The 25,339-nt window shown below is 48.8% G+C and overlaps 1 protein-coding gene and 2 pseudogenes across 4 annotated transcripts; all 3 read left to right on the top strand.

The window, feature by feature from the left end:
* Positions 1-6,300: 6,300 nt before the first annotated feature.
* On the top strand, positions 6,301-6,610 carry LOC100603847 (annotated as a pseudogene).
* Positions 6,611-6,640: 30 nt separating this feature from the next.
* On the top strand, positions 6,641-17,230 carry LOC100604184 (annotated as a pseudogene).
* On the top strand, positions 17,017-24,754 carry TUBG2 (tubulin gamma 2). 4 transcript variants are annotated; one of them, XM_004092708.2, is made up of 12 exons: positions 17,017-17,321; positions 17,603-17,715; positions 17,917-18,084; positions 18,407-18,475; positions 18,971-18,997; positions 20,722-20,801; positions 21,126-21,252; positions 23,229-23,315; positions 23,431-23,580; positions 23,842-23,994; positions 24,078-24,239; positions 24,357-24,754. In XM_004092708.2, exons 1-12 carry the CDS (start codon positions 17,273-17,275, stop codon positions 24,552-24,554), a joined length of 1,383 nt encoding a protein of 460 aa, XP_004092756.1. In that variant the 5' UTR covers positions 17,017-17,272; the 3' UTR covers positions 24,555-24,754. The 4 variants fall into 4 exon arrangements, with proteins under 4 accessions (XP_004092756.1, XP_003279526.1, XP_030664132.1 ...); XM_003279478.3 differs by lacking the exon at positions 18,971-18,997; XM_030808272.1 differs by having other exon boundaries at positions 23,431-23,994.
* Positions 24,755-25,339: the final 585 nt, after the last annotated feature.

Genomic DNA, 25,339 nt, shown 5'->3' with positions numbered 1-25,339 from the left:
TATTAGGTTGGTGCAAAAGTAGTTGCAGTTTTTGCCATTACCTTTATTTTGTTTTATTTATTTTTTTTTTGAGACGAAGTCTCGCACTGTTGCCCGGGCTAGAGTGCAGTGGTGCGATCTCGGTTCACCGCAACCTCTGCCTCCTGGGTTCAAGCAATTCTCCCGCCTCAGCCTCCGGAGTAGCTGGGATTACAGGCACCTGCCACCATGCCCGGCTAATTTTTTGTATTTTTAGTAGAGACGGGGTTTCACTATGTTGGCCAGGCTGGTCTCCAGTGCCTGACCTCATGATCCACCTGGGATCATGCTGGGATTACAGGCATGAGCCACCGCACCCAGCCTATTTTTTTATTTTTTATTTATTTATTTTTTGAGACAGAGTCTCACTCTGCTACCTAGGCTAGAGTGCTATGGCTCCATCTTGGCTCACTGCAACCTCTGCCTCCCAGGTTCAGGTGATTCTCCTGCCTAAGCCTCCTGAGTAGCTGGAATTACAGGTGCCCACTGCCACACCTGGCTAATTTTTGTATTTTTAGTAGAGACGGGTTTCATCATATTTGTTGGCCAGGCTGGTTTCAAACCCCTGACCTCAGGGGATCCGCCCACCTTGGCCTCCCAAAGTGCTGGGAATACAGACGTGAGCCGCCGCACCTGGCTGCCATTACCTTTAATGGCAAAAAGCACAGTTACTTTTGCATCAACCTAGTATGTCCATCTGGATGGTCCTGGCTGGACTGGCAGTTCCCCTTTACCAACACCCTTTACCTCTTCTCTATTTCACTTGCCCACACAGTGGCCAGAGCCCAGCACTTGCCATCCATGAACTATTCCTTAACCTTAAACTTCACTGGCTCTGGCCGGGCGTGGTGGCTGTAATCCCAGCACTTTGGGAGGCCAACACGGGCAGATCACTTGAGGTCAAGAGTTCGAGACCAGCCTGGCCAACATGGTGAAACTCCGTCTCTACTAAAAATACAAAAATTAGCCAGGCGTGATGGCGCATGCCTATAGTCCCAGCTACTCTGGAGGCTGAGGCAGGAGAATTGCTAGAACCCAAGAGGCAGAGGTTGCAGTCAGCTGAGATCATGCCATTGCACTCTAGCCTGGGTAACAGAGCAAGATTCCGTCTTTAAAAAACAAAACAAAACAAAAAACTTCAGTGGCTCATCCGTGGTTCACCCCTTCCTGTATCTCCACTTTCTCATTCCCTTGGTCTCATTCTTCTTCCCCGTGTTTATTCACCCTCCTCAGCTATCAGCCCCATTCTAGCTTCACATTCTTCTTCCTGGAGCCTAGATATGCTGATCCATGCTTCCTCCATTCCCCTGATCCTCCCCTCATCCTCCTGGGAGAACCTCAGCCCTGGCTCCAGCTGACTTTCTGCCCTCTTATCCCACACTTGGCAGCTGAGCACTGATGGAGGCAGTGCACACCCAAGCGGATGGTTGCCATGACAACCTGGTGGTCTCTGGCCACCCCACCCCCTCCACTCCTGGGCTGGGAGTTCTTCTGGGCTGTCCTTGTCAGCCCTTTCTGTTTCCTACCTTTATCCTCCTCCCTTCTCATTGTAACTCTCAACAGATAACTTCACTCCTACTTGTAGGTGAAAATAGAAGCCATCAGAAAGAAGCCCCCTCAACTTCCTGCCCCCCACTCCCACCCCACTGAAACATTTATTTTTATCCACTCTTATCCTTTCCTCCCTTTTATTGTGGGAAAGGTTTCCTTCCTGTAGTTAATCCCTCCACCTGAGCCCTGCATCCCAGTAGTTCAGCCTCCTCAGGGACCTTGGCTCTCAAAATCCCCTCTCTGCCCTTTCAGTATTTTAAAATGTTAGCCTCTCTTCTCTCCTAAAAAGCCAGGTTCCCCAGACACTACAAGTCTCCCTTTCTCTCTTTTCTCTTGGAGCAAGGGTTCCTAACCTTTTTTAACTGTGGATTCCTTTGGCAGTCTGGTGGGGGTTTTTTTGTTCTGTTTTTTTGTTTTTTGAGGCGGAGTCTCTGTCACCCAGGCTGGAGTGCAGTGGTGCAACCTCTGCCTTCCCGGTTCAAGCAGTCCTTCTGCCTCCGCCTCCCAAGTAGCTGGGATTACAGATGCCCACCACCACGCCCAGCTAATTTTTTTGTATTTTTAGTACAAAAATACCATGTTGGCCAGGCTGGTCTCGAAACTCCTGACCTCAGGTGATCTGCCTGCCTCAGCCTCCCAAAGTGCTGAGATTATAGGCATGGGCCACCGCCCCGGTGTTTTTTGAATACATAAAATGATACACATAGAATTACCACAGGAACAAATTACATACAATATGTTGTTACAATATTTTTAAGTTGCCTGAATAATTTTTGACACAGTTATACATTTTCTTTTATTTTGTGTCCTTTATTAATGCATTCAATAATGAGATCTTGAAGTGGGCCTAATAACTTCTGTATTTAAATTTTTTTTTTTTTTAGAGACAAGGTCTCACTCTATTGCCCAGGCTAGAGTGCAATGGCACGATTATAGCTCACTGTAACTTCAAACTCCTGGGCTCAAGCAATCCTCCTGCCTTAGCCTCCCAAAGTGCTGGAACTATAGGCATATGCCACCATGCCTGGCTAATTTTTTTTTTATTTTTATTTTTTTGTAGCGAGAGGGGGTCTGCATGTTGCCCAGGCTGGTCTCAAACTCCTGGGCTCAATTGATCTTCTCACCTCTGCCTCCCAAAGTGCTGGGATTACAGGTGTGAGCCATCACACCCAGCAATTTCTGTATTTTTAAAATATTGATAATTATAAGCAATATTTTGCAATATCTGCATCAAAAAACTTTTCCACTAGCCGAGCATGGCAGCATGTGCCTGTAGTTCCAGCTACTCGGTAGGCTGAGGTTGGAGGATTGCTTGTGCCTGAGAGGTTGAGGCTCCAGTGCATGGTGATTATATCACTGTACTTCAGCCTGGGCAACAGAGCGAGACCCTGAACCCTCCAAAGAAAAGTGTATACTCACTGACCACTTCCTTATCTTCCACACATCTCAATTTTATGATTTCTCAAACATCCATTTGTGCCAACTGTGTATAAGGATAAGCAGTGATTGTTTCGGCAGCACATATACTAAAACTGGAATGATACAGAGATTAGCAAAATTAAACTAAAAATTCAAAAATACGGCCGGGTGCGGTGGCTCACGCCTGTAATCCCAGCACTTTGGGAGGCCGAGGTGGGTGGATCACAAGGTCAGGAGATGGAGACCATTCTGGCTAACATGGTGAAACCCCGTCTCTACTAAAAAATGCAAAAAAATTAGCCGGGAATGGCGGCGGGTGCCTGTAGTCCCAGCTACTCAGGAGGCTGAGACAGGAGAATGGCGTGAACCCGGGAGGCGGAGCTTGCAGTGAGCCTAGATCGCGCCACTGCACTCTAGCCCGGGCGACAGAACAAGACTCCGTCTCGAAATAAATAAATAAATAAATAAATAAATAAATAAATAAATAAATAGTACATTTTCTTTTCTATTTTTTTGAGATAGAGTTTTGCTCCAACAGGAGCACTCAGGATGGAGTGCAATGGCACAATCTCAGCTTACCTCAGGCAACCTCCACCTCCCAGGTTCAAGCGATTCTCCTGCTTCAGCCTCCTGAGTAGCTGGGATTACAGGCATGCGCCACCATGCCTGGCTAATTTTGTATTTTTAGTAGAGATGGGGGTTTCTCCATGTTGTTTAGGCTAGTCTCGAACTTCTGATCTCAGGTGATCCACCCGCTTCAGCCTCCCAAAGTGCTGGGATTACAGATGTGAGCCACCATGCCTGGCTTTTCTTTTCTTTTTTTTTTTTTTTTAATAGGCGTGTTTCAGAGCTCAGTTTGATTATGTAACATTTAGCATGAGTGACTCCATTCTGGTTTGGTCTGGATTGCTAGGGCCTAGGACAGGAGGCTAGTCTAAAGCAATGGCCTCCTGTAAATTGTATTTAACAGCATGAATAGGGTCTTCCAGGGAGAATATGTGGTGTGGGAACATCCTAGATTGGAAGAGGACTAGACTAGAACCTGATAGTGAATGGCAAAGAAAAATGAAGGAGCAAGCAAAAAAAGCAGAAGGAAAACTGGCATGTGCCAGTATGGTTTCATTGCCTACCCCCTTCATTTGGGACAAAGCCTTGATTTCGTTTTGCATTCCACCCTTCCTCCAAATGGTTCAGCAATGAGTCCTGATTAATCCAAGCCAATCATTGTTATCACAATTTCCCTGCCAGGGACTGATTTAGGAAGGGGCATATAATGCAGTACAGGCCAGTGAGATGTGAGGATAAAGACTTCTGGGGGCTTCTGGGGAAGGTCTCCTCATTGGTTAAAAAAAAGAGACATATGGGAAAAGACACACTCTCTAGCTGCATTTTTTCATGTTGGGATATAGCATTGGAATGACTTGTATTAGAGTTTTCCAGAGAAACAGAACCAGTAGGTTCTAGATATAGATATACAGATAGATATTTATATATGAGGAGATTATAGGAATTGGCTCATGTGGTTATGGAGGCCAGGAAGCCCCATGGTATGCTCTCTGCAAGCTGGAGAACCTGAAAAGCCAGTGTGTAATTCTGTCTGAGTCCAAATGCCAGGTAATCAGCCGAGGGCCAATGATGTGGGTCCCACTCTGAGTCTGGAGCCCAAGTCTGAGGGTAGGAGGAAATGGGTTTCTCAGCACAAGCAGAGAGAGGGAGTTCACCCTTGCTCGATCCTTTTGTTCTATTCAGGCCTTTAATGAATTGGGTGATGCCTACCCACACTGGGAGAGCCACCTGCTTCACTCAGTTCATCAGCTCAACTGAGAATCCCTTTCAGAAACATCCTCACAGACACAGCCAGAAATGTTTTACCAGTTATCTGGGCATCCCTTAGCCCAATCAAGTAATATACCCAATTAACCATCACACACTGCTGCAGTCATCCTCGAACAGTGCAGACAGCACCTTTAGGACAAGGCATCGTCTTCAGGGTGGTAGATCGGAATGGTGGATGGTAGCTGGGAGCAGCAGCTCATGCATGTAATCCCAGCACTTTGGGAGGCCAAGGCAGGCAGATTGCTTGATCCCAGGAGTTCAAGACTAGCCTGGGTGACATGGTGAAACCCTGTCTCTACCAAAAAAAACAAAAAAATTAGCTGGGCATGGTGGCGCATGCCTGTACTCCCAGCTACTTGGGAGGCTGAGGCAGGAGGATCATTTGAGCCCAGAGGTCGAGACTGTGATGGGCCAAAATCATGCCACTGTACTCCAGCCTGGGTGACAGAATGAGACCCTGTCTCAAAAAAAAAAAAAAAAAAAGGTGGAAGGCACCCAAGTCCCGGATGACACTGCTGAGCCTTCAAATTAATCAGCCCTGAAGCTCTTCAAATGTGAGGTATATTTTTCCTATGGTTCAAGCTATTTGACTTGGATTCTTTTTTTTTCTTTATTTGCAGCTAAAGGCACAGCCATAGAGAAGAATACTGCAAGAGCCTAGGCGGCAGAAAGCTCCAAAGAGGAAACGAGTTGGCATCTGAGGCTGCAGGGAAATGGAGTCATATGGAGAGAGAAAAAGGTACTTTAGGCTGGGTGTGGTGGTGCATGCCTGTAATCCTAGCTACTTGGGAGGCTGAGGCAGGAGAATCGCTTGAACCCAGGAGGCAGAGGTTGCAGTGAGCCAAGATCGCACCACTGCACTGTGCCAGCCTGGGCAACAAGAGTGAAACTTCATCTCAAAAAAAAAAGAAGGAAGAAAAAAAGGCCAGGCACAGTGGCTCATGCCTGTAATCCCAGCACTTTGAGGGCCAAGGCAGGAGGATCACTTGAGGTCAGGAGTTTGAGACCAGCCTGGACAACATGGTGAAACCCGGTCTCTACTAAAACAAAAATTACCTGGGCATGGTGGTGCATGCTGGTAATCCCAGCTACTCGGGAGTCTGAGGCAGGAGAATCGCTTGAACCTGGGAGTCAGAGTTTGCAGTGAGCCAAGATCATGCCATAGCACTCCAGCCTGGGTGGTAGAGTGAGACTCTGTCTCAAAAAAAAAAAAAAAAAAAATTAAATTAAATAATTAAAAAAAAACACACCACGAGATTCACAGCACCCAATCTAAAGAGCTCAGTTTACCTGTTGCCATGATAATGAGGCCGGCTCTGTTTCAATCCTGTAAGGAAATCACTTTGAAACAACAAATCCACTTTTTGTTCTCTGTTTCTGCTTTCCTCAGTCCTTTTCTGTCTTTAAAACCAATCTTTTGGATGTTCAGTTGCCTGTTTGGGGTGACGGACTTTCCATCCTAGAACCACGGCCTAATTTGTCTGTAACCTCACAGAGGTGACTCTGGCGCTAGTGAACAATGCTGCTGTGACTTATGCGAAACCTCAATTGGCCACATTTTGGTACTATGCCAAAGTTGAGCTGGTTCCTCCACCCCTGTTGAGATCCCTAGAGCTATCCAAAGCCTGGGGGAAAAAAATAAGTCACTAGTGCTCGAACTGGTAGCTTCAAACCGTTCACAGTTAAGGAAGTGGTGCTGAATGATTTGGTGGCCACTGAGGTGTGAATGTGGTTTTATGTCGGAGAGATCACAGACAAGTGTGACATGATTGGCTACAATATTTGAAGAACAAGACTAGCAAACAATGCAGTCAGGATGGCTAAAGGTGACCCCACGAAACCAAAGGGCAAGATGTCTGCTTATGCCTTCTTTGTGCAGACGTGCAGAGAAGAACATAAGAAGAAAAACCCAAAAGTCCCTGTCAATTTTGCAGAATTTTCCAAGAAGTGCTCTGAGAGGTGGAAGACAATATCTGAGAAAAAGAAATCTGAATTCAATGAACTGGCAAAGGCGGATAAAGTGCACTATGATCAGAAAATTAAGGATTATGGACCAGCTACGGGAGGCAAGAAGAAGAAGGATCCTAATGCCCCCCAAAGGCCACTGTCTGGATTCTTCCTGTTCTGTTCAGAATTCCGCCCCAAGATAAAATCCACAAACCCCGGCAAAAACGGGAATTTTTGGATTTGGAGACGTGGCAAAAAAGCTGGGTGAGATGTGGAAGAACTTAAATGACAGTGAAAAGCAGCCTCACATCACTCAGGCTGCAAAGCTGAAGGAAAAGTATGAGAAAGATGTTGCTGTCTGTAAGTCGAAAGGAAAGTCTGATGGCTCAAAGGGTCCTGCTAAAGTTGCCCAGAAAAAGGTGGAAGAGGAAGATGACGACGAGGAGTTCTGTATTTTACACTCAGTGCTAACTTTTTGGTATGTCTATCTCCTTCACAAAACCATATGACTTTGGTTTGCTATCTCTCTTTTCCGAGCTTAAAGTAGTGTGCAAGGCCGGGCGTGGTGGCTCACACCTGTAATCCCAACACTTTGGGAGGCCGAGGCAGGTGGATTACTTGAGGTCAGGAGTTTGAGACCAGCCTGGCCAACATGGAGAAACCCTGTCTCTACTAGAAATACAAAATTAACCGGGCATGGTGGTGCATGCCTGTAGTCTCAGCTACTCGGGAGGCTGAGGCAGGAGAATCGCTTGAACCCGGGAGGGGGAGGTTGCAGTGAACCGAGATCGCGCCATTGCACTCCAGCCTGGGCAACAAGAGCGAAACTCCGTCTCAAAACAAAACAAAACAGTGTGCAAACTTGCACATGTACCCACTGAACCTAGAATAAGAGTTGGAAAGAAAAAAAAATATGGCAAATAAATCTATAAAGAAAAGGGGCCGGGAGCGGTGGCTCACACCTGTAATCCCAGCACTTTGGGAGGCTGAGGCGGGCAGATCACAAGGTCAGGAGATTGAGACCATTCTGGCTAACACGGTAAAACCTCATCTCTACTGAAAATACAAAAAATCAGCCAGGCGCGGTGGCAGCGGCTGTAGTCCCAGCTACTCCGGAGGCTGAGGCAGGAGAATGGCGTGAACCCGGGAGGCGGAGCTTGCAGTGAGCCGAGATGGCGCCACTGCACTCTAGCCTGGGCGACAGAGCGAGACTCCGTTTCCAAAAAAAAAAAAAAAAAACTACAGAAACAGCCCATTTTGTTCTATTTCACAACTAAAATGAATTTAGTACAACTCCCTTCACGTAAAGAGCATCGGCTCTTTGCCTTCATTGTTTTAATTTTTCCTTTTCTTTTTTGATTTATTTTGTTTTGTTTTTGAGACAGAGTCTTGCTCTGTGCCCAGGCTGGAGTGCAGTGGCACAATCTCGGCTCACTGCAACCTCCACCTCCCTGCTTCAAGCAATTCCCCTGCCTCAGCCTCCTGAGTAGCTGGGATTACAGGCGCACACCACCATGTCTGGCTAATTTTTTTTTTTTTTTTTGTATTTTTAGTAGAGACAGGGTTTCACCATGTTGGCCAGACTGGTCTCGAACTCCTGACCTCAGGCAATCTGCCCGCCTCGGCCTCCCAAAGTGCTGGGATTACAGACGTGAGCCATTGTGCCCGGCCCCCTTTTCTTTATTTCGAAAGTTAAACTCTCCGGGGTCATAAGATTCCAGTCTCATGACTAGAAGCAGCTCTAATTAGCTGCTCTTCTTCCCAGTCCCTGCCACAGCCTCATTCGGCCACCTCACACCTCTACCTCCTCACCTTGACAAGATACCTGTGCTCCTGACATACCACAGGTTGGGCATTCAGGAAAGGTCAGAAATGAAAGTGCATCCCAAAACATGTTTTATTCCACCTGGGATGTCCAAGAAAGGCTCTGGACATTTAACAAACTTGTTAGTTTACAAATGCTACGTTTATTATCAGAGGCCAACCAAGGTCTCAGACTAAGGAACAGCACATCCCACTGCATTATCACAACCGGGACCAGAGAACTTGGAGCCAAGCCAATTAAAGTCAACATTCAACAATCAAGCCATGGGTACATGACCTTGAGGCCCTGGATGTGAAAGCTATGAGAAGGACCATGACCCTGGGCTTTCTGCTCAACCTCATGAAAGTTCGATCTTAAACTGAATCTGTGGGATCATAAGCACTTGGGTGTTCAAGACCAGCCTCGGCAACTCCCGTCTCTACAAAACAAAAACAAAAACAAAAACAAAGCCGGGCGAGGTGCCTCATGCCTGTAATCCCAGCACTTTGGGAGGCCAAGGTGGGAGGATCACCTGAGGTCAGGAGTTCGAGACCAGCCTGGCCAACATGATGAAACTTTGTCTCTACTGAAAATACAAAATTAGCTGGGCATGGTGGCTGCCGCCTGTAATCCCAGCTACTTGAGAGGCTGAGGTGGAAAAATTGCTTGAACCCAAGACGAGGGCGTTGCAGTGAGCCGAGATCGTGCCACTGCACTCCAGCCTGGGCGACAGAGTGAGACTCTGTCTCAGAAACAAAGAAACAAAACAAAAATTAGCCAATATGGTGGTATGTGTCTGTAGTCCCAGCTTCTCAGGAGGTTGAGGTGGGAGGATGTTGAGCCCAGGACCCAGGAGGTCGAGGCTGCAGTGAGCCATGATTGTGCCAGTGTACTCCAGCCTGGGTGACAGAGCAAGACCTTGCCTCAAAAAAAAAAAAATTCTTTCATCTGCAGCAGCAGCCAAGCTATATACTTCAGTTCCGATTGCATCTAGTGATGATAATAACAGTGGCTAATATTTGTTAAGTGCTTACTATGAGTCAGTCACTGTGCTAGGTGCTCATGCATCATCTTATTTAACCCATATTGATTGAAAAGCATACCCTGCTAATGACTGGGAGAGCCACGGTCAGTTCTGAGAGTGCATTTCAATTTCCAACCCACTTCTACAAGACCAAAAAGAGAGGAGCCTCCTGTGTGTTAGAGATGGCTTCTGAGAAGAACTGTGCCGTGCAACTCCTCCAACTCAGATTCATGTTTTCTTTTTTTTTTTTTTTAATTTGAGACGGAGTTTCACTCTTGTTGCCCAGGCTAGAGCGCAATGGCACGATCTCAGCTCACCGCAACCTCCACCTCCCAGGTTCAAGTGATTTCCTTCCTCAGCCTCCTGAGTAGCTGGGATTACAGGCATGTGCCACCATGCCCAGCTAATTTTTTGTATTTTTAGTACAGATGGGTTTTCTCCATGTTGGTCAGGCTGGTCTCGAACTCCCAACCTCAGGTGATCCACCTGCCTCAGCCTCCCAAAGTGCATGAGCCACCACACCCAGCCAAATTCACGTTTTCTAAGGTTGTTGCTTGCCTACAACTTGGGATTTGAAGAAAGTTTTCCAACTTTTGGGAGACTTAAACTCATCCTTCAACTTCTGGGAGACTATATGTTTGAGTAAGGCACTGTTATGAATCACAAGAAAAGGAGAAACTTAATTCCCCGGTTTCCCAAGTGTTTATGAAGTAATTATCATTGTTATTATTGCTTTATTTTATTTAATTAATTTCTTTTTTGAGACAGTTTTGCTCTTGTTGCCCAGGCTGGACTGCAATGGCACAGTCTTGGCTCACTGCAACCTCTGCCTCCCGGGTTCAAGCGATTCTCCTGTCTCATCCTCCCAAGTAGCTGGGATTACAGGCAACCATCACCATGTCCAGCTAATTTTTGTATTTTTAGTAGAGATGGGGTTTCATCATATTGGCCAGGCTGGTCTCAAACTCCTGACCTCAGGTGATCCATCTGCCTCAGCCTCCCAAAGTGCTGGGATTACAGGCGTGAGCCACTGCACCCGGCCTATTTTATTTTTTTGAGACGGAGTCTTACTCTGTCTCTCAGGCTGGAGTGCAGTGGCGAGATCTCGGCTCACTACAACCTCTGCTTCCCAGGTTCAAGCGATTCTCCTGACTCAGCCTCCAAAGTAGCTGTAACTACAGGCATGTGCCACCACGCGGCTCATTTTTGTATTTTTAGTAGAGACAGGGTTTCACCATGTTAGCCAGGCTGGTCTCGAACTCCCGGCCTCAAGTGATCCACCCGCCCGCCCCGGCCTCCCAAAGTGCTGGGATTACAGGCGTGAGCCACCACACCCGGCTAATTATTATTATTATTTTTAGAGATGGGGCTCTCGTTATGTTGCCCAGGCTGGGCTCAAACTCCTCTGCTCCACCAATCCTCCCGCCCGGGCCTCCCAAGTACCTGGGACTACAGATGGCGCCACCGCGCCCGGCTTTAGCTTACTATGTAAAAGCCCTACCAGACTCACGTGGCCGGGGTCCAGTTTATTCTCATCTCTTGAAGCCATGCGCTTCACCTGGGCCGACTGGAAGACTGTCCTGGCAAAGCCTCTGAAAACAGCCAGCCCCTAAAGGAGCGGTTCTGTTGGGGGAAGAGAGCCTCAAGGCTAACGCTCCGACCCCACCCTTCAACTTCAGAGGGAGCAATGAACCCTTCCCTGAAAGGGCGAGACTACTGGGTCCTCTTGGGGGACGCTGGAGATCCTCCCGGCCGGAGCTGGAGGAAGCTGGGAGGCTCTGCGGGGTGCAGGGAGGGAAACTGAGCCGAGGCCGGGTAGAGGGCGGGCGTGGGGCGAGCCAGAGACTTCTCAAAAAGCCCAGAGGCTTCTGGGGACTGGAAAGCGGCCGAGTTCTTTAAAAAAAAAAAAAAAAAGAGAGAGAAGAAAACAAAATCTCTCGTCTGAGCATGACTCTTGGCGGTGGTGCTTTCGCCAGCGCGTCTGCAGCGGTTCCCAGAGAAAGCCCGCCAGGCAGGGACAGACGGACAGACCGACTGAACGGTCTTCCCAGCGAAGACTTGGAACGGCCCAGGGGGGTGGGGGAGGCTGCACCGCCTCTTCAGTAATTGGTTTGGAGACAATTGGCCATCCATATGGAAAAGATAAAGTAGATCCTATCTGACGGCAGGCCTCCAAATAAATTCCAGATGAACTAGAGACCTACAGGGAACAAGCAATGCTATTACAGAGCTTTGGGAAGAAAACGGAAAGATAGCTGTATGACACTGGGATAGGGGATGTTTTCTCTAACAAAGTATAAAACGTGCAAAACATAAAGGAAAAGATGGTATGGACCAGGCGCAGGGACTCACGCCTGTAACCCCAGCACTTTGGGAGGCGGAAGAGGGAGGATCGCTTGAGCCCAGGAGTTTTTGTTTTTGTTTTCTTGAGACAAGGCCTCTTGCTCTTGCCCAGGCTGGAATGCAGTGGCAGCGGGATCTCCGCTCACTGCAACCTCCGCCTCCCAAGGAACTGGGTGGGGCTACAGGCACCACCACCACACTTGGCTAATTAAAACAATTTTTTTTGCAGAGATGAGGCCTCACTATGCTGCCCAGGCTGGTCTCAAACTCCTGGCCTCAAATGATTCTCCCGCCTCGGCCTCCCAAAGTGCTGGGATTACAGGCTGTTCCACTGTGCCCAGGGCGCCCAGGAGTCCGAGATGAGCCTGGGCAACACAGCGAGACTCCCGTCTCTATTTTTTTTTTTTTAAAGATGGTATGGTGTTATGATACATATTGGTTTTTGTCCACAGCTCCTGGCTCATGACTCTTATAGTCCTTGTTAGTCTTTTGTTATATTGAGTGTGTTAGCCCTCAGCGGCAGTATCTGACCTTCTCCTGCCCTCCTTTCACTCTAACCTTCCTGGGCCTTTCTGACTGTGGGCCTAACCCTCCCATAAAGCTTCCATGAAAACCCAAGAGGACAGGGTTCAGTGAGCTTCCAGATGCCTGAACACCTGGAGGTTCCTGGAGGGTGGAGCACCCAGAGAGGGCATGGAAGCTCCACACCCCTGCCCTCATACCTTACCCTCCGTGTCTCTTCATCTGTATCCTTTGCAATATGCTGGCTTTTTTTTTTTTTTTTTTTTTTTTTCTCAGATGGAATCTTGCTCTTTCACCCAGGCTGGAGTGCAGTGGCACCATCTCGGCCCACTGCAACCTCCATCTCCAGGGTTCAAGCGATTCTTATTGCCTTAACCTCCCTTGTAGCTGGGATTACAGGCACCCACCAACCACGCCTGGCTAATTTTTTTTTCTTTTTTTTTTTTTAAGTAGAGACGGTTTCACCATGTTGGCCAGGCTGGTCTCGAAGTCCTGACCTCAAGCAATCCACTTGCCTTGGCCTCCCAAAGTGCCGGGATTATAGGCATGAGCCACCACACTAGGCCTGTAATATGGTTTCTAATAAACCAGTAATTGTCAATGTTTCCCCGAGTTCTGTGAGCTGCTCCCACAAATCAATTGGACCCAAACAGGGGGTCATGAGAACCCCAACTTGAAGCCTGCTGGTCAGAAGTTCTGGAGGCCTAGACTTGGGACTAGTGCGGGGCAGGGAGGCAGTCTTGGGGACTAAGCCCTCAACCTATGAGGTCTGACACTATCTCTGGGTAGGTGGTGTTGGAACTGAATTAAAGGACACCCAGCTGGTGTCCACTGCTGGGTGGGGAACAGAAGCCCCATGTGTATGGTCACAGAAATCTTCTGTGTGGATGATTGCTGTGGTGTGAGAGTAGAGGAAATGGTTAGAGTTTTCTCTAAACAATTGGTGTCAGTGAAGTGGGATTTGCAGGAATGGTCCTAACTCACATAAACATGTGGTTTGGGAAGAAAAAGGATAAAAGGGTGGAGGAAGATGTCGTCAATTCCTGAGTGACCATGTGGTCACCATGGTGTGAAGCCACAACTTTGTTGAGATCAGTTACTAAAGGTAAAACTTACCAGTGGAATTTAGAGATGGATCCAACTCCCAGGAATTGGTTCATTGAATGTATAAGGAAATGTAAACTAATAAGAAAAATGTGAAATATTCAGTCCCCTGCTTATTGTTATCTATAATGGCTAAAATGAAAGTAAAAGAGGGTGCTGGGTTAGGAATTGGGGCTGGACCAAGCACAGATGTGGGTCTAGCTGAGCTCAGGCCACTAGCCTCAGAGTCACCCACAAAGGAGGAAATTATGCAGGGACAACAGAAAGTACCTCTGAGACCTGTGGTTACCAAGAAGGTAGTCAATGTGAAGGAACCAAGTAATTATCGAAACCAGACAGTAGAGTGTGGAGGAATTGTTCCAGTTCGTAGATCAGTATCATCAGCTTCCTGAGGAACATTTACTAAAATGGATTCTGAGAGTGACTAATTTAGGGGCAGTATGCAGAGTGAAAGAGCATGTTTGGGTTGATGCAGGACTCACAGTTCACTATTCTAGTCACAGATGGGTATATATGATTCAGACACACAGGAGATTATTCCTGAGGGAACAGCCAGCCTGGTGGAATGTAGAAAAGTCACTGTAAATGTCGGGCATGGTGGCTCACATCTGTAATCCCAGCACTTTGGGAGGCCGAGGCGGGTGGATCACCTGAGGTCAGGAGTTCAAGACCAGCCGGGCCAACATGGTGAAACCCTGTCTCTACTAAAAATACAAAAATTAGCCAGGCGTGGTGGCTCATGCCTGTAATCCCAGCTACTCGAGAGGCCAAGGCAAGAGAATCACTTGAACCCGGGAAGCGGAGGTTGCAGTGAGCCAAAATCATGCTACTGCACTCCAGCCTGGGCAACAGAAAGAGACTCTGTCTCAAAAAAAAAAAAAAAAAAAAAAAAAAATTAGCTGGCATGGTGGCATGTGCCTGTGGTCCCAGCTACTCAGGAGGCTGAGGTGGAAGGATCGCTTGAGCCCAGGATTCCAAGGCTGCATAAAAAGTCTCAGAGGCTGGGTGCAGTGGCTTATGCCTGTAATCCCAACATTTGGAAGGGATCCACAAGGTCAGGAGTTTGAGACCAGTCTGGCCAACATGATGAAACCCCGTCTCTACTAAAAATACAAAAATTAGCAGGGTATGGTGGAGCATGTCTATAATCCCAGGTACTTGGGAGGCTGAAGCAGGAGAATTGCTTGAACCTGGGAGGCAGAGGTTGCACTGAGCTGAGATCAAGCCATTGCACTCCAGCCTGGGCTACAGAGTGCGACTACATCTCAAAAAAAAAAAAAAAAAAAAAAAAGGCTGGGCGCGGTGGCTCACGTCTGTAATCCCACAGCACTTTGGGAGGCCAAGGCAGGTGGATCACCTGAGGTCGACCAACATGGAGAAACCCCATCTCTACTAAAAATACAAAATTAGCTGGGCGTGATGGTGCATGCCTGTAATCCTAGCTCCTCGGGAGACTGAGGCAGGAGAATCGCTTGAACCCGGGAGGTGAAGCTTGCGGTGAGTTGAGATCGAGCCATTGCACTCCAGCCTGGGCAACAAGAGTGAAACTCCATCTAAAAAAAAAAGAAAAAAAGATTCTAACTTGGCTGAGCATGGTGGCTCATGCCTGTAATCTCAGCACTTTGGGAGGCTGAGGCAGGTGGATTACCTGAGCTCAGGGGTTCGAGACCAGTCTGGGCAACATGATGAAACTCCTGTCTCTACTGAAAATACAAAAAAATTAGCCGGGTGTGGTGGTGCACACCTGTAATCTCAGCTACTAGGGAGCCTGAGCCAGGAGAATTGCTTGAACCTGAGAGAGGCAGAGGTTGTAGTGAGACGAGATTGTGCCACTGCACTCCAACCTGGGCAACAGAGTGATACTTTGTCTCAAAAAAAAAAAAAAAAATCTTAAGTGGCATTTACAGTGTTTGTGATTCTAGAATCAGGCTACATTTCATTCCATAAAATAAATAGAATGAGTGTTCAGATGAGTCAAGCACAGGTTAGTTTTTATGGACAAAAAAGGGCAGAGAAAAATAGAAACAGAAGAAAAAAAAGCAGATTGGTCATTTCAAAGTTACTTTTCTTATAAAGGTTAAAGCAGAAAGGACTTCCGTATCATGCCAGCTAACACTGGCTTGTTTGGGGTTTTGGCTATTCCTTCCCTCTCCTGATTCCTCTGAAGGTTTGATGAACAACTTAGTGTTGCTTAGTGACATGGAACTTTAGCATGAGTGACTCCATTTTGGTTTGGTCTGTTGGGCCAAGCACAGGAGCTCAGTGCAAACCAATGGCCTCCTATAAAATTTATTTAACTGAATCCTTGTGCATCGCTGGTGGGAATTTAAAATGGTGCAGCTACCATAGAAAATCCTATGGCGATTCCTCAGAACATTAAACAGAATTACCATATGATCCAGCAATTCTACCTCTGGGCATATATCCAAAATAATTGAAAGCAGGGACTCGAACAGATATTTGTACACTCACATTCAAAGCAGCAACATTTACAATAGCCAAAAGGTGGAAGCAACCCAAATGTCCATGGAGGGATGAATGGTTATGCAAAATGTGGTACATCTATACAATGGAATATTATTCAGCTGTAAAAAGGAAGGAAATTCTGACACATGCTACAAAATGGAAGGATCTTGAAGATATTATGTTAAGTGAAAGAAGCCGGACCCAAAAAGACAAATACTGTATAATTCCACTCATATCAGGTGCCTAGAGTAGTCAAGGGGAAGTTACTGTTTAATCACTATAGAGTTTCAGTTTGGGAAGATGAGAAAGTTCTAGAAAAGAATGGTGGTAATGGTTACAGAACAATGTGAGTGTACTTGATGCCACAGAACTGTATGCAGTACTTACAAATGGTTACAATGGTAAATTTAGGCCAGGAGTGGTGGCTCATGCCTGTAATCCCAGCATTTTGGGAGGCCGAGGCAGGAGGATTGATTGAGGCCAGGAGTTCAAGACCATCTTGGGCAATACGGTGAGATCCCCATCTCTATAAAAATACATTTTAAAAATGTAAAAATTAGCTGGGTGTGGTAGCACACGCCTGTAGTCCCAGCTACTCGGAAGACTGAAGTGGGAGGATCACTTAAGCCAGAAGTTCAAGGCTACAGTGAGCTACGATCGCGCTACTGCACTCCAGCCTGGGCGACAGAGCGAGACCCTTCTAAAAAATAAAAAGTTAACATACATGTGTATGTATTGTAACACCATTAAAAAATAGAAATTTAAACGAAGAAAAGTTGGCTTCTAGCCCTTGGACCTAGCAAAGCTGACAGAGTCCTCACCTACCAATATAGGTAGGTGACTCCTTACACGTGGACAAGCACATCCACCTGGTCGCTTCTCCCCTTTCCTCCCCTCCCCCGCTCCTCTCCTCCCCAACACATCCAGTTTCCGACCCTGCCACCCCCAACGAGTGTCACTGCGCAGGCGCGGAGCGGTGGTCAGGAGCGGGCGTGGCCTGCCTCTGCGCCTGTGCGGAATTCCAGCTGCGACTGCTGAGGGAGAAAATGATACCCAGGTTGGGCTCCCCGGCCCACCAGCCGAGGAGAGGCCTGCGCTGCACACGCGCAGACCGAGCATCCGCGTCAAGAGGCGAAGAGAGCGCGCGCTCCCCACGTCCTGCGCGCCTGGCTGCCAGGCATTCGTTTCAGCCGTGACCCTCGCCAGGCCGGGGCTGGCGCGCCCACGTCTGAAGAGCGATGCCCCGGGAGATCATCACCTTGCAGCTGGGCCAGTGCGGCAACCAGAGTGAGCAAGCGAGCGCCGGCCCCGCCGGTCTCTGGTTCTGCCCCTTCGGGTCCCACCCAAGTGCCTGGCTTCCACCAGTCCCCCTTTCCCTTCCATGAACCCCCTGCCCTGCTGCTCTGGATAACCCAGACCGGGAGCTGGGCCTCCAGCCCGGGGCTGGGGCAGCTACCAGACCCAGGCATCCTGGGTCCACCCTCTGATCGTGTCAGCCTCTGAGACTAAAACTGGGCTCCTCAGGCCTTAAGGCTCCAGCAGACCTGGGCATCTCCCCCCTCCCCCAGTTGGGTTCGAGTTCTGGAAACAGCTGTGCGCCGAGCATGGTATCAGCCCCGAGGGCATCGTGGAGGAGTTCGCCACCGAGGGCACTGACCGCAAGGACGTCTTTCTCTACCAGGTGCCCCCAGCGACTTGGCCAGGGGCGGCAGTGGCCAAGGGGGCGGAAGGGAAGGGAGTGGCCTGGTACTGGGAACCCCGCTGGGCAGAGGGGCCAGGCGGCTGGCTTGAGGAGGGAGGGCCGGAGGGAGCCAGAGTTGGGAGGACTTCGGACTTGGGCCGCCCTAGCTGATTGGGCCCCCTCCTGGACTCCCCATGACAGGCAGACGATGAGCACTACATCCCTCGGGCCGTGCTGCTGGACCTGGAACCCCGGGTGATCCACTCCATTCTCAACTCCCCCTATGCCAAGCTCTACAATCCAGAGAACATCTACCTGTCGGAACATGGAGGAGGAGCTGGCAACAACTGGGCTAGCGGATTCTCCCAGGTGTCCAGGCGACCGTTCCAGAGATCTTTGATATTCCCATCCAGAGGCAAGGCAGGCTCAAGCTACTAGGAATTGGACGGGACTGACAGAAAATAAGAGACAAAAGGATGCCCCGAACAAGAGGGACAGCCAGGGAGAGGTTTATGCAAATTTTGTGCAAATCATTTGCAATAGTAACACTTCTGGGTTGAGGGCTACAGCCTAGGCTCTGCTTCAGGGTGGCAACAATATTCCAGGGTAGACAGAATTCTTGGTGCTGTGCTGAGAAAAGATGCTCTCTGGAACCTTTGGCCTGACCCTCGGTTTCCATGTCTCTATACAGGGTGAGAAAATTCATGAAGACATCTTTGACATCATAGACCGAGAAGCAGATGGAAGTGACAGTTTAGAGGTGAAGTTATGGAGTCGGGGGAAGGAATGGGCAGGGAGGCTGAAGAGTGCTGGGGAAAGGTCAGGAAGTGGCCTGGATAGGTAATAATGAGGGGAGCAATTCAATTCAAAACCCGTTTATGGAGCACCAGATGTGGGATATTGAGGTGAATAAGATATAATCTTTGTTCTCAAGGAAGTCATAAATCTGAATGGCACCGGCCCCTTAGGCATGAGTCATTCAGCTGCTTCTCCAGCTTCAAACCTTCCCAAGGAGCCTCAGCGTGGATGCATAAGAGGAAGCTGTGAGACATGGGCGTTTTGGGAATGGGGAATGAGCCATGCCTAAGTCTCTCTCCCAGATTCTTGGAGACTGCCTCTCCATCTCTCCCCATGCTGGGTGCGATATGGTCCTGGCTTACAGCTCTTATAACCCATGTAATTTCCTAAGGGACTAGAGCAATAATAGTATGTTTTGTTAAAATATTTGACCTTTTGTCCTTGGTTTCTGAAACAGCTCCAGAACAGCTCCAGAGTGATAAAGGTGAAAGACAGCTTTTGTTATTTATAACAAGCCCCTTTCTTTTAGTTTAATCTTTCATTTTATTTTAATTAGTTAATTTTACTAACCGCTGTACTAAGGAGGAACAAGTGCCTTTCAACCAAACCTGAGCTTATGTTAAAGAGGCGATTTTGGAAAGTCCCAGATATCCACTGGATGGGGGGCTGGTTGCCAGGGGAACAAACCTGGTGCTCTGACGGTTGGAATTTACAGGCCCACCCCTCACCTCTGGGGAAGGGAGAGGGGATGAAGATTTGAGTAGAGCACCAATTGCCAATGATTTAATCAGTCATGCCTGTGTAATGAAGCCTCCATAAAAATCCAAAAGGACTGAGTTTGGGGGCTTCCAGGAAGGTGAACAAGAACACATCCACAGGCCAGGAGGGTGCAAACCCAACGCCACAGGGCAGCAGCTCCTGTGCGCCGGACCCTTCCAGAGCTTCCCCTCCGTATCTCTTCATCTGGCTATTTGTATCCTTTAAAATATCCTTTATAACAAATGGGTAAACGTAAGTAAGTGTCTCCTTGAGTTCTGTGAGCTACTCTAACAAATTAATTGAACCCAAGGAGCAGTCCTGAGAACCTCGATTTATAGCTGGTTGGTCAGAGGCACAGATAAAACAATCTGAAGCTTGTATTGGCATTGGAAGTGGGAGAGTCTTGTGGGACTGAGCCTTCACTCTGTGGGATCTGATGCTATCTTCAGGTACAGATACTCCTCAACTTACAATGGGTTTATCAGGATGTAAACACATCACAAATTGAAAATATCGACTAGGCACACTGGCTCATGCTTGTAATCCCAGCACTTTGGGAGGCCGAAGCAGGTGGATCATCTGAGCCCAGGAGTTCAAAACCAGCCTGGGCAACATAGTGAAACCCCATCTCTGCAAAATATACAAACATTATCCAGGCATGGTGGTGCATGCCTATAGTCCTAGCTACTTGGAGGCTGAGATAGGAAGATGTCTTGAGCCCAGGAATTCAAGGCTGCAGTGAGCTATGATCACACCACTGCACTGCAGTTTGGGGGACTGAGTGAGATCCTGTCTCTAAAACCAAAACAAATTTGAGGCCAGGCATGGTAGCTCATGCCTGTAATCCTAACACTTTGGCAGGCCGAGGCGGGCTGATCACTTGAGGTCAGGAGTTCAAGACCAGCCTGGCCAACATGGTGAACCCCCATATCTACTAAAAATAAAAAAATTAGCCAGGCATGGTGGTGCATGCCCATAGTCCCAGCTACTTGAGAGGCTGAGGCAGGAGAATGGCTTGAACCTAGAAGGCGGAGGTTGCAGTGAACCAAGATCGGGTCATTGCACTACAGCCTGGGTGACAGAGCAAGACTCCGTCTCAAAAAAAGGAAAAAAAAATTGAAAACACCATAAGTAGAAATGCATCAGGTTATAACCCAATAAGCCCATCATGAAGTTGAAAAATTGTCAATTGAACCATTGTAATTCAGATGCTTCTTGATTTATGATGGGATTATGTCCTGATAAACCCATCATAAAGCCAAAACATCTTAAATTAAACCATCCTAAGTCAGGGACAGTCTGTAGGTAGTCCAGAATTGAATTAGTGGATACTCGGCTGGCATCTACTGTAGAATTGACTGCTTCCCTGATGGGTGTGGTAAAACCCCACCCATCTGGTATCAGAATTGGCAGGAGAAACTGAGTCTGTTTATTCCTGTATACACACAGGGCTTCGTGCTGTGTCACTCCATCGCTGGGGGTACGGGTTCTGGCCTGGGCTCCTACCTCCTGGAGCGACTGAATGACAGGCAAGCCTGTGTTTGGGGAGAGGGCATTAACCCTGGTTCCCTGTGTAATGTCATTGCTTTTTTCTCTTGAGCTAGAAAGTCTGCCACTACCCCTTTTGAGTCATAGGAACAGACCCACCCAAGGACCATGTTGGAAGCCATTTTGGGGGTGGGGGTTTACCTATGGAGGGGAGGGGATCTACAGAGTTTGAAGCTTTCAGGCTTATCCTTTTTGGCTCTGAAGACTCAGTTCTGCCCTCACCCCTTTTGTACAAAATGGCACAGATGGGCGGTGATGGGTGGGGTCCTTCCAGTTCACTATGCCACCATCCTCTTTTCTCTCAGGTACCCCAAGAAGCTAGTGCAGACTTACTCGGTGTTTCCCTACCAGGACGAGATGAGCGACGTGGTGGTTCAGCCCTACAATTCACTCCTGACACTCAAGAGGCTGACGCAGAACGCAGACTGTGTGGTGAGCAAAGAAAGAGTTGAGGGGCCGGGTGTGGTGGCTCATGCCTGTAATTCTAGCACTTTGGGAGGCCGAGGCAGATGGATTGCTTGAGCTCAGGAGTTCAATACTAACCTGGGCAACATGTGAAACCCTATCTCTACAGAAAATACAAAAGTTAGGACTGGGCGCGGTGGTTCACACCTGTAATCCCAGCACTTTGGGAGGCTGAGACGGGCGGATCACCTATGGTTGGGAGTTCGAGACCAGCCTGACCAACATGAAGAAACCCTGTCTCTACTAAAAAAAAACAAAATTAGCCGGGCGTGGTGGCACATGCCTGTAGTCCCAGCTACTCGGGAGCCTGAGGCAGGAGAATGGCGTGAACCCGGGAGGTGGAGGTTGCAGTGAGCTGAGATCGCACCATTGCACTCCAGCCTGGGTGATAGAGTGAGACTCCATCTCAAAAAAAAAAAGAAAAAAAAATTAGCCAGTCCTGGTAGCATGTGCCTGTAGTCCCAGCTACTTGGAGGCTGAGGCAGGAGAATCACTTGAACCCAGGAGGCAAAGGTTGCTATGAGTCAAGATCACACCATTGCACTCCAGCCTGGGTGACAGAGCGAGACTCTGCCTCAAAAAATAACATAAAAAAAATTAGCTGGGCATGGTGGCATGTGCCTGTAGTCCTAGCTACACGGGAGGCTGAGGTAGGGGGATTGCTTGAGCTCAGGAAGTCGAGGCTGCAGTGAGCCATGATCACACCACTGCACTCCAGCTTGGGCAACAGAAGAAGACCTTGTGTTTAAAAAAAAAAAGGGTAGAGGACTTTGGTCTGTCTCCTCAGGCCAGTGAATCTCATTCACCCCACCCCTCCTCAGCCCCTATACACACAGAACAGAAGACCAACAAAGCCATACCTGTGGGCCAAATTAGGAAATAAGGTCCTGACCTGTAAGTTTCTTAGAATCCTTTTAGGCAGCAAAACTCTCAACAAAGTGAATATACCTTCCCCACACCACCATGTATCCCACCTTTGCCTACTTAATGCTCACTCATGCTTGTATTCTCAGCTCAAGGATAACTTTCTTAGCAAAACCTTTCCTGACTACTCAGTCAAGATCAGATTCCTTTGTGTGTATTTCAAGGAGTTAACTATACTTTTCTGTTTTATATTTAGTGTGCCTCCCTCCACGAGACTGTAGGCCTAATGAAGGGAAAGACGGTGCCTGTTCCTCTCTGTGGTCTCCCCAGAGCCAGGCACAGTGTATGGCACATGTGGGTACTCATGTGTTGCTTTACTGCCCTGCGTAGTCCGAGAGTATCTCATGGTGCCCCAGAAACAGTACTTTTCTTTTTATTTTTTATTTATATATATATATATATGTATGTATATATTTATATATATATTTATACTTTTTTATTTATATTTTTTACAGACATGGCATCTTGCTGTGTTGCTCAGGCTGGTGTCCAACTCCTGGCCTCGAGTGGTCCTCCCACCTTGGCCTTGGGATTGAGGCCTTGGGCCATGCCCAGCAGTACTTTATTTTATTTTATTTTATTATTTTATTTTTTATTTTATTTTATTTTTGAGACAGAGTCTTGCTCTGTCCCCGAGGCTGGAGTGCAGTGGCGCGATCTCGGCTCACTGCAAACTCCGTCTCCCGGGTTCACGCCATTCTCCTGCGTCAGCCTCCCAAGTAGCTGGGACTACAGGCGCCCGCCAACATGCCTGGCTAATTTTTTGTATTTTTAGTAGAGACAGGGTTTCACCATGTTAGCCAAGATGGTCTCGATCTCCTGACCTTGTGATCCGCCCGTCTCGGCCTCCCAAAGTGCTGGGATTACAGATGTGGGCCACCGCACCCAGCCTCAGTACTTTTTTTTTTAAACTAACAAACCTACTTCCTGGCTTTGGAGTTCAGCAGGGGCTAAGCCAGTATCTTATTTCTATGCCCATTTTATCCTCAAGATGCTGTGACGCTCTTCTGTCCCCCCAGGTGGTGCTGGACAACACAGCCCTGAACCGGATTGCCACAGACCGCCTGCATATCCAGAACCCGTCCTTCTCCCAGATCAACCAGCTGGTGGGCCCCCACTCCCGGACTCCTTTGGACTGGAAGCCCTCCTTGCTGGAGGGTCATCTGGGGAAGGAAGGTCCCACCCAGGCCGAGCCCCATGACATGGCACACCTGTCCCCAGGTGTCCACCATCATGTCGGCCAGCACCACCACCCTGCGCTACCCCGGCTACATGAACAATGACCTCATCGGCCTCATCGCCTCGCTCATTCCCACCCCACGGCTCCACTTCCTCATGACCGGCTACACCCCGCTCACTACGGACCAGTCAGTAAGAGCAGCCTTCAGTGTGCCAGGCCAGGCCGGCCCTGGGCCCAACAGGCCCTGCCCTAGCCTTTCTCTCTTCCCCACTGCCCCAGGAGCTGCCCTTTGCGGGCCCCAAGGCACTGCCCTCAGGGACTGGCACAGAGCAGGCGACTTTCTTGCTGACTTGCTCTCCACCCTCCCTCTGCCTTTGGCTTCTGCCAAAGAGAAGCCAAAGGGGGACTGTGCCCTGAGCGCTGGCCGGGTCCCTGTCTCACTGTCCCATCAGGTGGCCAGCGTGAGGAAGACTACGGTCCTGGATGTCATGAGGCGGCTGCTGCAGCCCAAGAACGTGATGGTGTCCACAGGCCGAGACCGCCAGACCAACCACTGCTACATCGCCATCCTCAACATCATCCAGGGAGAGGTGGACCCCACCCAGGTAGGGGAGGCCCCTTCATCCCGCGCCCTGGACCCACAGGGGTAGAGGAGAGGCCACCTCTACTGCTCCTGTGCCCACCCCAGGTCCACAAGAGCCTGCAGAGGATCCGGGAACGGAAGTTGGCCAACTTCATCCCGTGGGGCCCCGCCAGCATCCAGGTGGCCCTGTCGAGGAAGTCTCCCTACCTGCCCTCGGCCCACCGGGTCAGCGGGCTCATGATGGCCAATCACACCAGCATCTCCTCGGTGAGTTTAGGTTTCTGTTCTTCTTAGGAGAGTCTGTTCCACTGGCCACCTTCATCATCTTCCCCAAGTTCACTCCTAACCCCCAGGTCGCATTTTGGAGATTTTCATCTCTTTCAGCTCTTTGAAAGTTCCTGCCAGCAGTTTGACAAGCTGCGGAAGCGGGATGCCTTCCTCGAGCAGTTCCGTAAGGAGGACATGTTCAAGGACAACTTTGATGAGATGGACAGGTCTAGGGAGGTTGTTCAGGAGCTCATTGATGAGTACCATGCAGCCACCCAGCCAGACTACATTTCCTGGGGCACCCAGGAGCAGTGATTTCCCTCCCCACTACTCCTTCTGGATGGGAACCACAGCCTCGACCATGCCTGCTCCCTCTGACCAAACTTCACCTCATGAACAACCCTTCTTGGTTCATCTCCAGCCCATGAGCTGGTCCTGCTTCCTCCCTTCCATGCCCTAACTCTTAATATGTTTGTTCAGCTCTAATAAAGTAATAAAGCTTGGTTGTCCGTATAGCCAGGGCTTGATCTGTGAATACGGGGGGTGGTGAAGGGGTCCAGTTTCTAGGCATCTGACAGTAGGGTGGCCTTCACCTCCTCCAACGTCTTACTACTTAGTCCAAATCTTAGTGTGTTCACTGTTTCCACTGGCATCCCTCACCTTGAACTAGGCTGTTTAGTATTACTAGAGTCAGCCCTTGTCTCAAGATTACAGAGCTTTACTGAGGTTTGCTGTCTCCTCAGTGCCTAAGCTTTGCCCCAGTGAGGGTCAATGTTGCCCCAACCTCTTCCACTCAGGGCAGAGGAGGTGGGGTCTACCGACGGAGGGCACACTACATTCCGAGCAGGCCAGGAGAGCCAGGACTCCAGATTCCCAGTGCCCAGGGCCATGAGAGTTCCAGGAACTCAATCCAGTTCAACCCAACCTGATCAGCAGAAACAGAATTCAAGAGTAGGGCTGAGCACATCCTGAGTTACTTTTCTGTGCCAGAGAAATTCGTGGGTTGGTTATCTGCCCCAAGCTTCTCTCCATTCTAGGCCCAAAGCATTAGGCACACCAATGATGGGCCCAGAGCTGGACACTGGGTAAGAAATGGGCAG

The sequence above is a fragment of the Nomascus leucogenys genome, unplaced genomic scaffold (genome assembly GCF_006542625.1).
Source record: "Nomascus leucogenys isolate Asia unplaced genomic scaffold, Asia_NLE_v1 Super-Scaffold_285, whole genome shotgun sequence".
Classification (NCBI taxonomy): domain Eukaryota; kingdom Metazoa; phylum Chordata; class Mammalia; order Primates; family Hylobatidae; genus Nomascus; species Nomascus leucogenys.
This window is presented reverse-complemented; position numbering and strand designations above follow the sequence as displayed.